This window comes from Tachysurus vachellii, chromosome 13, assembly GCF_030014155.1.
Source record: "Tachysurus vachellii isolate PV-2020 chromosome 13, HZAU_Pvac_v1, whole genome shotgun sequence".
NCBI classification, from domain to species: domain Eukaryota; kingdom Metazoa; phylum Chordata; class Actinopteri; order Siluriformes; family Bagridae; genus Tachysurus; species Tachysurus vachellii.
Genome location: NC_083472.1, coordinates 3,457,501 through 3,472,535, shown reverse-complemented (window position 1 = coordinate 3,472,535; position 15,035 = coordinate 3,457,501). Strand labels below are relative to the sequence as shown.

The window sequence follows — 15,035 nt, the reverse complement described above, 5'->3', positions numbered from 1 at the left end:
AGTGTGTGTGTGTGTGTGTGTGTGTGTGTGTGTGTGTGTGTGTGTGTGTGTGTGTGTGTGTGTGTGTGTGTGTGTGTGTGTGTGTGTGTGTGTGTGTGAATCCTTTGCCTTTCTTTGGACAATGACATTAGTGTTAAAGTTAACGTCAGGCAGCGGAGCGAGATTTAATGTTTTTCCTTTTAAAAGCCTTTTTTTCTTTGTCCTCCTCTTCTCCTTAGCCGGAGGTCTGTTTCCAGCTAAAAGGAAAAACCTCTGAGCTCGAGTTTCACTGTCAGCCTGAGTGTGTGTGTGTGTGTGTGTATGCGTGTATGCGTGCATGTGTGTGGATGACTCAGTTCCCCAGACACAGTAAACCTCAACCTCAGTGTTCCAGCTAAACCACCGGAGTAATCACACACTCAACGATTTCCTCTCAGAGCTCAACACAGCCGTGACACGGCCTTTGTACTCTCAGCCCTGTACACACACACACACACACACACACACACACACACACACACACAGAGACACACTTCATTCACAGCTTACAGATGAAAACTAACACACCCTACACTACAACTTCATTGATGTGTATTTTCTAAAGGTTTATTCATATCTTCAGATTAATGTGGAAATAAATGCAACAGACTTCGGTTTTATTAGTATAGAGTTTTTAATAATTGATGCTGTCTCCCAGTTTCAACTTTAATAGAAATATATAAGTTAAGGATATAAACTGTGGCCCACCAGCATCCAACCTGTCAGGAACAGGATGCATTTCAGTAAGAAAGGAAGCTCTTCCTCCTCCTCCTCCTCCTCCTCGTTCCACCATACTTCAGATCTGCTTCCGTACCGATGTTGACATTGACAGCAGCAAGCTTCAGCTAAGCTATGACAAAATCACTGACTGCACCTTTAATTAAAAAGATAAATAAATAAAAGCCATCCTGTCAGCCTTCTATCCGCCGTCCTGTCCACGCTCATCTACATATGTGACTTCACGGATGTCTGATTGGTTAGAGTTCTGTGATTGACAGGGGAGACAGAATAAGCCCCTCCCACACCGACAGCTCAGCCAGTTTTGCTCTCTTGAGCTCTTTTCCTACTGCGGTCTATAGTCAGGAGTGTACAGAGTGAAACGTCATGATGTGAAGTATCAGGGTTAATTGTTAACCCGGGTACAGTATAAGCAGTGTGAAACGTCACACAACATAACCCAGGATTCCCTTTACCCGGAGTTTACTAGGACCCAGGGGAAACATTTCAAGTGTGGAAAGCCCTTTAAATGGTGAGTGATGGAGCGGAAACGTTTCTGTTGTGCTGACGAGAAATCCAGAGCTCCATTATGCCAAAACAGCATAACAGTAGGTTTCTTTCCTGCTAAATAAAAACAGGCTTTAACACCTGAGATCCCACGGAAGCCCCGCCCCCTTCTTCCTTTCCACTGCTTTCACTCGATCCAATTTTGGCGCCTAAAGGCGCAGTGCACAATGTTTAAAAAATGCTTCAGAAAACTGAGTCGGGCCGACTAACAAAACAAATGTGTAGCCAATTAGCAGAAAGGGGCGTGTCTTGAGAATGTCCGAGAGAGAGTGTTCAGCGCGCATGTCCGACATTAGCCGAAAGCGATCGAAAGATTGACACGGCGGTTAAAAAACGAAAAGCGAAAAAAGGCTTAAGATAAGGCAAGAAGCAGGACCCGTGTTAATATAGGTGTTTATCCACAGCAACGTTATGACCTCTGCCTCTAACGTTACCTCTGCCTCGGGTTCTAGGTGTTTAACGTCGTCTTCCGCGTGAAACGGAGCTAAACCTTTCACGGTACAACACAGTACTACAAAAACACATCTGTATTACCATAGTATTACTCATCGAGTTCATTTATTGATAAAAATATACCCTCGGCCAGCTGCCCCAGCAGGTTCCGCCATAATAGTTGCCTGGGTTACGTATGTATGTGTGGGTGGAGCTATCAAAACAGGGGTGACACCCATCTGGGTTAGGGGCGTGTTTGTTTTGGTGATTTCAAATGTCAACATTGGCTTTCCATGATCGTGCACCGCACCTTTAAAGTGTGCACAGCTTTGTTGGAATGGAAAATAAAAAAATTGAAATCAGTGTTTGTTTGACATGAAATAAATAGCTAACTTTATTTAGTAGAGACGTCGCGAAATGTGTTTGCTCTTAAAAAGAGATTTGAAACAGAAGAAAAGCTTTAATAAGCCTGTAAACAAAGCGGCCAATTGTCAGTTTATCGGCGTAGCGGCACATGGTCACGTCTCCGTATGTAGAGCAGAACGTTTCCTGTTCCCGATCTTGCCTCCATTACTGGACGTCCGTCTTTATCCCTCTGTTTGCTCACAGCTGGTTAGGAGCAAGGGCTGGACCGCGCCGCTGCTCCGGAGGTCACGTTTATTTGTACGAGCCGTCCCTTTCATTTCCTGGAGGAGGAGCTGCGGGGCTGTAAGACGGACCATTGCAGACCTCCTTCAGATAACAGCTCTGACTCTGCAAAACACGGCCGCGGCGCTCGTGGGATACGTCGGCTTGACAATAGAGAAGGGGAAGTGGCTCTCCTCCGGGATTGTGTGTGTACAATGACTAGGAAGTGCACTTTGTGTAGGGTCTCTGGCACCGTATCACACCACACTCAGTGAAACGAAAGCAGCTGAATTCAGTCTGCAGGAGTTTTACAGGGAAAAGATGAAACCCTTTTTTTTTTTCTTCTTCTTCTTCTTCTTTTAGAAAAAACAAAATTCATTTTATGTTTCATGCTAATTAATTTAAACAGTGAAATCATGCGTTAGAAGAGTCAGTGATGGTCTTTAAGTGAAAACAGGGTCAGAACTGCATCATTAATATAAATGACCCAGCAGTTTAATCAGCCTTTGGCTCTAATACTAGAGCTGGATGATCCGAGGCATTGTATCACATTATGTAGCTACTTTTCTGATACTCTGCGATAACTAACAATTTTTTAATTAAACCTTCGAAGCACTTTGCGTGTATGCGAACGTGTAAAGTCACAAGCCGCGTCCCAAATGACGTCTACACACTTTACACGTACGCTGTGCACCGTGAACCCTAGCGTCTCGTCTATGAACGTGCGAAGGATCGTATCGTCTGAAATGGAAAACTGACGGCGTTTGCTAACCGACTATATAACGCACATAACGTGACGCCGAAACCGTAGCTTTAGCGGATACGGAGAAAACGTGCGAAAGATAAATTTGTAAGACTTGAGTGTCGTCATCTTCTTCGTTACAGGGAGCGATATAACAAAATAATCCTAAAACTATGTCAAAGTATGGTTTTCGGAGATATCGAAGATTTCCTGATCTTATTAATAATTAGAAGGGAATAGAAACGATAATTTTTATTATTCTAAGGATTAAAAAGGCCAAGCAGTTTTATTGCAGAAAAGCTAACTTTTATTTTTACTTTTATACTTTTATTTTTTTAATTCATTTTGTTTGTTTATTTATTTTTTATTTATACTTTTATTTTGTTTTTTTTTAAATAAAATATTTTTCAGGCAATTTAATTATAATTTTTTTTTTTTTTTTTTTTTTTTTAACGATTTTAAAGATTACATTTTTTTTCTGTTTTGTTTTGCTAGACATTTTCAAAATCTTATCATTTATAAAAAAAAAAAAATTCAGGACAGGCTTCTGTTAATGTGACCAACATTGCGACATAAATTCAAACAAATATCTTCTCTAAAGTTCTGTAGCAGTTTTCTGGATTGTTTTCATGATCCTTCCTCGTCTGTAATGCATTCTTTAAATGAATATTTCTCTCGCACTCTTGAAGGATAAAATAAAAGCAGAAAATCCCGCCGTGACTCGCGATACACAACGCCGTGGCGATGGAAATCGAAAGCCTTTCTCTCGAGGCTTAAAAGGGATTTCAGGTCGGGCTTTATTGATTTGATTGAATTTGACCTTTCTGATGAAGGTCTTAAAATGAGACTAATAGCGCTGAGCGTGAACACGTCATATATGTGGTGCGAGCGGTAAATGATAGCCCGAGCCAGGGGTTTATTTAAAACAAAAAAAGTCCCATGATGACATTTCAGAAAAGATAAGTTTTATCATATCTGAAGTGTAGTTTATTGTCTTTTGTATCGCTAAGTGGCCTCTCGGTAAAGAGATGGTAAGGAGACGAGTCGATACAAAGGTACTCGATCCTAATGCTAGCTTCATGCTAGGAAACTAAATAACTAAACACTACGAACAAGTGGCAGGATCCAACGTGGAAAATAACCGACAAGCTCCTCAGGACAAGAGACAAGTGTTTTTTTTGGGGTTTTTTTTAAGTTGGTTGTTAGGTGGGAGTTTGTTGTTACTCAGTTTGTTTTGATTTAGTCAATAGTTTTAGTTTATTTTGTTTAATTTAGTTAATAGTTTTGTTGATTTGGTTTATTTTGTTTGTCAGTAAGTAAACTAACCAACACAATTATTAACGAATCTAACAAACAAAATAAACGAACTAACAAACACAACTATTTCGTTGGCTAGTTGAGTTAACAGTTTTGTTTCTTAGCTACAGTTTTCTTTATTTTGTTTTGTTAGTTCATTTAGTTTAGTAGTTTTCTTTTTTTGTTTGTTTATTTGTTTGTTTATTGTTTTATTTGTTAGTTTTTCAGTTAGTTTGTTTTTCTTTGGTAGTTCATTTGTTTTGGTTAATTGTTTATTTTAGTTTGTCAGTCAGTTGGCTTTGTTTGGTAGTTCATACTTGTGCGGATGATTTACAACAACGTTCACTAGGCTTCCGTCATACAGCGTAGTATCACGTTATATGGGACGGTGGAGATCTTTCTTGTGAGTAAACCAGCACAGTACCGCTGGACATCACTGTTTATGTAACGTGTCATGTGGAAATCAGCGTCTTCTTAATTCCTCATGGAACACAACCGTTTGAACACCAGAGGATTCCATCTGCAGTCTGAAGTCTGATAGCAGCACCACGAGCCACAGAAATCAGACATAAGATCCGACTTTGGAGCTCTACTTCCGCTGCCGTCGTTCCTTCTCTCCGGAAGTCTCCAGACACTCCATTTATTCAACTACGTTTTCGAAGATTTAAATTTTTTTTATTATTTAACCTTCGTAGCAATTCAGATCGAATTATTTTTTTTTTTTTTTTTTCCCCCAATTTCAGTTTTACAGGAAATTTTTCAATTTTCACTCATCATTTTGCTTCATTCAGAAGGTTTTGCTCCAAATCTTCTGAGAATCGAATCTAAATATTGCAGTCGGCATCGCGAACCGATCCATTGACTCCTTTTAGTATCGATGCATACGTGTGATGTAGAGTAAAAACAGAACAGAGTAAAAACGAATCAATCCCCAGAGTGTAAAAATGTTTCAGGACAAATCATTCACTCCTTCGACACGTGGAACACGGAGCCGTACGGTTCTTCTCTACGCTCTGTCTCCGGTCTGTCGGCTGATTAACACGGCAGCGGCGCGAGGTCATGCCGAAGCCTGCGCTGTTTGTTTTCCTCTCTGTGGGAATTGGCTGAATAGCAGATTGCGGCTAATGCGCTGACTGAGAGCTCGACCGTTCGATTACAGCTTAATTTGGTAATGAAGTGAGATGGAGAGACTTCCTGTTCCTCCAGTCTATGGAGCGCAGCACGGGGGCCGATCCGGCACGCTCGGCATGTTCTCCTGCTAATGCGGCACGGCAACCGTTAATCAAAAATTCATGACGAAGAGTGAAACGTTCCTAACAATGTACTGAGACACGGGTAACAGGATTAACATGGAGACGCTGGAGAGACGTGTACAGTAATTACACGTCCATCTGTCTCTCCTTCCTCACTGAGGAAACACGCATGTCTGAACACCGTGTGTGTGTGTGTGTGTGTGTGTGTGTGTGTGTGTGTGTGTGTGTGTGTGTGTAAAATGATGCTTGTTTACTATGCAAATTCTCATTAGACTGGAGGGTCTGTGTGTGTCTAATCTGTGTGTGTCTAATCACACACCACTTTAATGCTAAAACTTCTTTTCTTGTGAAATTTTAGAGATTAAAAATCTTTCTTCATTATATCAGAATTATATTTAACTAAACTTATTTAAAATGAACTGACCAGTTAAGATATTTGTTTGTTTGTTTGTTTTTTGTTTGTTTGTTTGTTTGTTTTAGGCACTTCAGATGATTCAGATATCTGTCCGATTATTAACTCGTTTGTTAGCTTGTTGCTAGCTTTTAATTTTTTTTCTTTTATATTTTGTTTGTATTTTGTGTTTTTTGTTAGTTTCATATTCTTTTTTAAGTTAATTTGTTAGTGTTTAGTTTATTGGTTTATTTACTTTTAGTTGCAGCTTGTTAGAGTTTGTTAATTAAAAAAAATGAGTTAGTTTTTTGCTTCAGTTGCTAGTTTAATTTTTTTTGTTGTTTGTATGTTAGTTAATTTGGGTAATTTATTTTGTTTGTTACTTTATTCACTCATTTCATTTAGTTTGTTTTAATTTAATTAAAAATATTGTTTTTCCTAGTTATTTTTGTTTGGTTCTTTATTTGTTGTTTAGTTTTTATTGTTTTGTTTATTTTGTTTATTTTATTTTTTTCAATTAATAAATGTGATTTAGTCGGTTATTTAGTTTGTTAGTGAATTTTGGTTATTTATTTTGATTTGTTTGTTAGTTATTTTCTTTGAAATTTTGTTAAGGTAGGTTAGTTAGTTAGTTAGTTAGCTAGTTAGTTTTCCCAGCATGTATACAGTACCTATTAGAACAGAGTATATGTCTGACATTTGTACCTGTCTTTAGTCTCCTGATTACGTTCTCTGTAAGTGAAGATTAGTCACGAGGTCACAGTTAAAAAAAAGTCTAATTAACTGGACTGTAAGTCTGTTATCTAAAACATATTTTTTTATTTTTCCGTCAGTGCTTTGTGTTGAAATGTGGCTTTATAGAATAAAGTTGTTTCCTTTTATCATCTAAAAAAGTGCTGAACACACAGGCTGCTGTTTCCTGTTCCCCAGAACACCTCGTCCTCCTGAACGCATGCTGTGGAAGTGGGACGCTTAAATGCTGAACCACTGATCTAGACTTTTTAGGTGTCACCAATTCACAGCAGAAACTGACAAATGCAGGTGACCGCATCGCTGCTCAGTAAGCTGTTTAGATCCGGCGTTAATATAAACTCAGTGGGACGAGCCAACAGTAAAACGGTGACGGCGTAACGCAACTATAAACACAGTCTCTACACATGCTGCATAAATGCATATCATTACATTTAATTACAACTGCCTGGCACTGTCAAGACTTAAGCTCCACTCACACACACACACACACACCCACACACACACCAGCAGTGGCCGGAGGGAGTGGAGCAGCTGCCCAGGGTGTCCATGCGTCTTTATGGTTGGGCCGAATCGCCCGCTCTCAGCCAAAAAAATAGTCTCCTGGAAGCTGAAGTGAGAGTGAGAGAGCGAGTGCAGAACACTGCCGCATGACTAATCTCTCTCCTCCATCTGCTGCTCTGTACACACACACACACACACACACACACACACACCGAACCAGTGCTTGACTCTGTGTCCTGGCTCCAAACGTCACAGCTGAGAATTATACACACTTACTGTTGGTAGTTTGGACTCTTCACCAAATGCTGGATTTGTTGTTGGACCGATCGAGCGGATTTTTCGCGGTTCGGTCAAGCAGCGCGATTCGTTTGCGGGCAAATTGTTTACCGATTATACAGTCGGAAATTCCAAGTTTCAGGTTTTAGTCAGATCGGTTTGTCTTATTCAGAAGGAGAGACGTCACGGGAAAGAAAAATGCCGCGATAATCCCATAACCATGCTGAAGCTCTGACGCAGCCTTTAAATTCATCTTTTTCTCCTCTTTATTTCTTCTAGTTTCTTTTATTCACTCTCTGTTCTCTTCCCCTGTTTGTCCTCTCAATGTTTTTTTTTTTTTGTAGTGCCTTTTGAAGTGCGAGCTGCGGTAAATTACAGGGCGTGAATTGTATTTTCAGCTGCGTCGTCTTTATTAAGCCAACACCGTAGGCCTCTCTTTAATCATCTCACATCCACACTAGTTAAAAATGCACCTCGTCCAACAGCTGTTCAGTTACAGCCAGGTTACAGCTTTGTTTTCTTACAAAACATGTTTATTATATTTAACCTTACAAGTGCTCTTAGTCCCCTGTACTTTCCTCGTCAGCCGGAGAAATCCTGCTCAGCTCAGATCTACACTCGAGGGTTGGAGACCTAATAAACCTCTCCTTAAGTCTTGCGTCTTAAATTGAAGCCCGTTTTGCCGACTTTAAAGGCCGGTTTCTGCAGACATGGATTAATGGAAATCCTTTTTAGTTTCGATCAAGGTGTTTGTTTGACATCTGACATTTGATTGACATTTGAGAAATTAATCTTCTCTTGACGTGTGTTAGATGAGAGCTGTGTTTGCTTTTCATAAATTTTGACAAGATTACCCGCTGCACATATCATATATCATGAAGAGTAAGTGAAGTCAGCAAAGCTGTGATGACCCTCGTCAGCATCACTTGTGTGGTTCCGATGGGCAGTATGCTGTCGAGATCGTGACAAACCAATCAAATCAGTTAGACTGCAGGTCCCACCCTCAACACCCCTGTAACCAATCAGACTGCAGGTCTCTTCCTTAATGCTGCTCTAACCAATCAGACTGCAGGTCTAACCCTCAACACCCCTGTAACCAATCAGACTGCAGGTCTAACCCTCAACACCCCTGTAACCAATCAGACTGCAGGTCTCTCCCTTAATGCTGCTCTAACCAATCAGACTGCAGGTCTCTCCCTCAACACCCCTGTAACCAATCAGACTGCAGGTCTCTCCCTCAACACCCCTGTAACCAATCAGACTGCAGGTCTAACCCTCAACACCCCTGTAACCAATCAGACGCAGGTCTAACCCTCAACACCCCTGTAACCAATCAGACTGCAGGTCTCTCCCTCAATGCTGCTCTAACCAATCAGACTGCAGGTCTAACCCTCAACACCCCTGTAACCAATCAGACTGCAGGTCTAACCCTCAACACCCCTGTAACCAATCAGACTGCAGGTCTAACCCTCAACACCCCTGTAACCAATCAGACTGCAGGTTTAACCCTCAACACCCCTGTAACCAATCAGACTGCAGGTCTCTCCCTCAATGCTGCTCTAACCAATCAGACTGCAGGTCTCTCCCTCAATGCTGCTCTAACCAATCAGATTGCAGGTCTAACCCTCAACACCCCTGTAACCAATCAGACTGCAGGTCTAACCCTCAACACCCCTGTAACCAATCAGACTGCAGGTCTAACCCTCAACACCCCTGTAACCAATCAGACTGCAGGTCTAACCCTCAACACCCCTGTAACCAATCAGACTGCAGGTCTCTCCCTTAATGCTGCTCTAACCAATCAGACTGCAGGTCTAACCCTCAACACCCCTGTAACCAATCAGACGCAGGTCTAACCCTCAACACCCCTGTAACCAATCAGACTGCAGGTCTCTCCCTTAATGCTGCTCTAACCAATCAGACTGCAGGTCTAACCCTCAACACCCCTGTAACCAATCAGACTGCAGGTCTAACCCTCAACACCCCTGTAACCAATCAGACTGCAGGTCTCTCCCTTAATGCTGCTCTAACCAATCAGACTGCAGGTCTAACCCTCAACACCCCTGTAACCAATCAGACGCAGGTCTAACCCTCAACACCCCTGTAACCAATCAGACTGCAGGTCTCTCCCTTAATGCTGCTCTAACCAATCAGACTGCAGGTCTAACCCTCAACACCCTTGTAACCAATCAGACTGCAGGTCTCTCCCTCAATGCTGCTCTAACCAATCAGACTGCAGGTCTAACCCTCAACACCCTTGTAACCAATCAGACTGCAGGTTTAACCCTCAACACCCCTGTAACCAATCAGACTGCAGGTCTAACCCTCAAGACCCCTGTAGCCAATCAGACTGCAGGTCCCACCCTCAACACCCCTGTAACCAATCAGATTACTTTTATTTGTTTGTCATTAATATCCACTCACTTTTGATCATCTATTACCAGAACACAGACCCCCCCTTTTTAGAGCAGTTTCGTGCTTTATAATGACGACAATAATCCAGAGAGTCAGTGCGCGCTTCATAGTAATAAAGTAGCTTGTTGTTCTTGTCGAATTCATTACTGCTGCAGAAGTGTAAAGTGAGAGCCGTGATGACAGCAGACTGCCTCCTCACGTCTCTGCAGTTTATAAACACCCCAAAAACAGCATGTCTTCAGTCACCCTGGAAAGTTTTTCTGTCGGTGAAACAATTTTTCTTTTCGTTTGACGTATCTGGATGATTATTCCACATATGCGGGAAAGCAACACATCGCACTAGGGGTCCTGGCTAGAAGCCACAATACACACACACACACACACACACACACACACACACTGTGCTGGAAGTGATTATTGTCTCATCTCCTAGTCATGAAGATGATGCATGCTTCAGCATGCTCGCATTTTCCCGCCCACTTACAAGTTCATTATATACAGTAAGTATTCAGCAAAGATAAATTGGGCCCCACGCACGCACACACACACACACACACGCGCACACACACACACGCACACACACACACGTCATTCTCAACTGGAAACACATGGAGCTCTTCAAAAGGCTCCACCGTTTCCACTGGCCTTTTCCCTGGAAAGCTTTGAGCCGATCATCAGATCTGATCTTGCGTAACTTTTTGCTTTATTTTTAATTGATTGTAAAAAACTTTTTTATTGTAAACCTTCTGTCCACATTTGGGAGTGTCTCCGCTCTGCGGAGATGATGCCTGCCGGATCTGTTTACTCTCTCAGTTCGGCTCATCATTTGATCATCGGGTCGACGTTTTAAAGAGAAACATCTTTTCAAACAGGATGTGTGTAAATGTCAAGGTTTATTACCATGTGGAATTCGTACAGAAGATTCCCAGTCAACAAACGAAGCCCGTTCACGCCGATCGCTTTCAGTCTAGAGATAAAGAGCCTGTAAAGTTTAGCGTAATGCTTTGGATTCTATACTTTATTACATGTTTTATATAAATGACAGAAAGCAAAAGAGTGATAATTTAATGATATCTGCTGCTCAACCGCCATCCCAGAAGAAAGCGTTTCACATATTCTGTGTTTTTTTTTTTTTTAATTTTATTTATTAAACATTTTAATAACCGGCTGCCTGCGTATTCTTTTCCTACACCCCATGACAAATTGTAGGAGTAACAAACCTTTTGCTGCTGTGTCGCTATTCATTCATTCTTTCTTTCGTAGGAAGATGTGAAATTCCGCCCTTGACAGAGGACGATTTAGCGTATTTATCTATATTGTTGATTCTTGTGAGAAGTGGTGGCTCTGTGGTTAAGACGTTGGACTACCGGAGAGTCACTGCAGGGACCTTGAGAGAGGTCATTTGCCTCCACTTGCTCGGATGTAGAAATTAAATAAATTAATAAAGGGGCACTGAATGAGGGCATCCGCCAAATGCCATAAATGCATCGGTGAAGATCTCAGAGGCTTACTGGTACATTCACCAGGCGCACTGGTACATTCACAGTAATAAAAATCAGTTGAGTTCTTTAAGGAAGTGGGAAATGATTTCAAAGCCTGAACACATCACACCATAGAGCTTGGGTTTTAGTGCCAGCATCAGATGTAATACAGACTGTGTGATGCTCTTGTAGTCAAGCAGCTGCTATATTGTCTAACATCAGTAAATAAAGGATCTCTTCTAGACCGTCTTAACTTTAGATCTGTGAATGTAACACACTTCTTTAAACCAGAAGAAACAAACCTGCCTGAAGTAACCAATAGGGTTTGTCGTTATAACCGCTGAATCATGACATTACACCTACTGCTGCCAAAGCAATGCAGTCATACGCCGCACTAATCGTTTTTACAGCAGCAGGAAGAAGGTGGATCCTAAACAGTCTTTCGCTTGTAGAGTGAACTTGTAACTAGACAAGTTTTACAGAGGACGACGTGACCGTGTACTCAGTAAATGTCTTAGATGTCAGAATAGAGTCCCTTATCATGCATGCTGGTACTCGCTCAGGGACTTCCCTCATCCGTAACATCCATCCAGTTCTCATCTGGATTATTAAAGTTGCATCGTAGTGACTGACTGACTCCACCCCAAAGGACCAGCATGACCAGTGGCTTTGTTTTGGATGAGTGCCGACAGTTCCAGGTTGGCCAGCGACCCATATGTGGAGCAGCATATCGGCATATAAAGCGTTGTGATTGCCCTGCGGATAAACCCGGCATTCATGTCAGGATTTATTATAAAGCATCTTCGTTCAACACTCTCACCGGGAACAAACTGTGGAAGTGTTCTCCAGCACGATCGCAGCTGTTCTGGATTAACCGCCACTCCTCAATTAGCTCTTAGATTACACGTCTTCTCGTCGCCTTTCACGGCCTTTTAAAGGTGGCCGAGTCTCTCTGGCTGTCACTGTGATTATGTTAAGATCTACTCTAACAGAGGAAGAGTAGAGGATGAACGGAGGAGCAAAAGGACTTCGTTACCAAACGAAAGCTGAAGGGTTGAGCCGAGTGATATGAGTGAAATGACGTGACATACGGCTAAGTGTGGTGACCCATACTCAGAATTCGTTCTCTGCATTTAACCAAAGTGCACACACAGCAGTGTAAACACACACCGTGAACACGCACCCGGAGCAGTGTGCAAGAGACCCGAACCCACAACCTTAGGGTTAGGAGTCAAACTCTCTAACCATTAGGCCACGACTTCCCCTTGACCATAAGGTCATTATTAGAATTAGGCCCATAATCAGAATGTGGTACAAGAACCAGGTTCAAACACAGGACATTGCAGAAGATGGAAACACTTTAGTATAACAAAACAAAAAGCATGGACTTAAGGACAATGAGCTGTAATGAGACTAACACCGAACAGGTTAACACAATCAGGTATCACACGAAAGTGAAAGAGGAAAGTGATGTGACATACGGCTAAGTTCGGTGACCCATACTCAGAATTTGTTCTCTGCATTTAACCCATCCAAAGTGCACACACAGAGCAGTGAACACACACACACCGTGAACATACACCCGGAGCAGTGGGCAGCCATTTATGCTGCGGCACCCGGGGAGCAGTTGGGGGGTTCGGAGCCTTGCTCAAGAGCACCTCAGTCGTGGCCGGCCCGAGACTCGAACCTACAACCTTAGGATTACGAGTCAGACTCTCTAACCATTAGGCCACGACCTGTCATTAGGCATTACACTCACCAAATCCAAAGTCTGAACTGTTGTATGGGAACCAGAGACAAAAAGCAAGAAATCGCAGAACTAGGAAACAAACAAATACAATAGAAACAAGACTTTGCAATGAACAAGGATGAGACTTTGCAATGAACAAGGACTAACACAATGCAGGTGAACACAGAGAGGTAAAAACTCAGGAAATCCAAAATGTTGTACCAGGGAATAGCAGAACTACAGAACACTCTGATACACCAAAAACAAACAATTAACTACACTGATGTACGATGCGACTTTGCATTCGAGGAGATGTGCTAATCAAGTGCTAGCACACAACAGGTGAACACAATCCGGTAAAAAAAAAAAAAAAAACACACACAGGGAATTGGACTTTTAGCCCGAGTGCATTCTCTGAATATTTTTAACGTTATTTCTAATTTCATTTCTAAATCTGACCACTTAACTGTTCGGTCATACACATAAAAGGCTTGTTTGCTAATCACATCAGAGTTTTTACAGGCCAATACTTGAGAGGCAGAAGCAGCTTTTACTATGATGAATCCCTACCCTGTATCCTGCTGTGTTCTCGTCTCTCCTTTCCTCATGTCTCACTCTTAGTCAGAGCTCTTTCCTGTTTTTCATTATTACTCTGCTCGAAATAGAACTTTTGTGTGTTCCAGCTTCTGATACTTTCCATCTTTTTTTTTTTTTTTGCACTTCCTGAAGCCATTCGTTGCTAGAATAAGACCTCTCTTTGGCCTTGTTTGTTCTTATCGATATATTGGGTGTTTTTGTCTTTTAAAGGCTTCAACAGAAATGGCTCTCTCCATCTTCTCCCAGGTTTTTTCGTCAGTCGTCGTTCAGACTCGGCTGCAGGTCCCAGGCGTCTCGATGGACACAAGCAGCTGGAGTGGCAGTGAGAGTGGAGGAGAGGAGATGGAGAGGATGAACGACTCGAGCGAAAAGCCCACCGACAGTGACGCGGAGGGCGTGTGGAGCCCCGACATCGAGCAGAGCTTTCAGGAGGCACTGGCCATCTATCCACCTTGTGGCCGCCGCAAGATCATCCTCTCTGATGAAGGCAAGATGTACGGTGAGTCTCAAACTAGTGGTTCTAGTGGTTTCCTTCTAGTGGTTTAAGTGGCTTGAAAACTCCCTGTACTGGTTAGCTATGATGAACTGATATGAATGATTCATTATTATTAATGCTTAATACTTCTGCACTGGAACTGAGGGGTACAGAGGCCACGCCTCCTTCACTGGAACTGACTGGTACAGAGGCCACGCCTCCTACACTGGGATTGACTGGTACAGAGGCCACGCCTCCTACACTGGGACTGAAGGGTACAGAGGCCACGCCTCCTACACTGGGACTGACTGGTACAGAGGCCACGCCTCCTACACTGGAACTGACTGGTACAGAGGCCACGCCTCCTTCACTGGAACTGACTGGTACAGAGGCCACGCCTCCTTCACTGGAACTGACTGGTACAGAGGCCACGCCTCCTTCACTGGAACTGACTGGTACAGAGGCCACGCCTCCTTCACTGGAACTGACTGGTACAGAGGCCACGCCTCCTTCACTGGAACTGACTGGTACAGAGGCCACGCCTCCTACACTGGGATTGACTGGTACAGAGGCCACGCCTCCTACACTGGGACTGAAGGGTACAGAGGCCACGCCTCCTACACTGGGACTGAAGGGTACAGAGGCCACGCCTCCTACACTGGGACTGACTGGTACAGAGGCCACGCCTCCTACACTGGGACTGAAGGGTACAGAGGCCACGCCTCCTACACTGGGACTAACAGAGGGGAGAGTTTGAGAAATAAA

The 15,035-nt window shown here is 42.8% G+C and overlaps 1 protein-coding gene across 2 annotated transcripts in view; it reads left to right on the top strand.

Moving 5' to 3' along the window:
- The window catches only part of tead1a (TEA domain family member 1a), a 53,958-nt gene that overhangs the window by 7,480 nt on the left and 31,443 nt on the right, over positions 1-15,035 (top strand). Inside the window, exon 3 of one of the 2 annotated variants that reach the window (XM_060884784.1) lies at positions 14,042-14,294. In XM_060884784.1, the coding sequence (XP_060740767.1) occupies positions 14,093-14,294 (202 nt within the window). In that variant the 5' untranslated portion in view covers positions 14,042-14,092. Of the gene's footprint in view, positions 1-14,005; positions 14,295-15,035 lie in introns of both variants that reach the window. The other variant, XM_060884783.1, reaches the window with a different exon arrangement.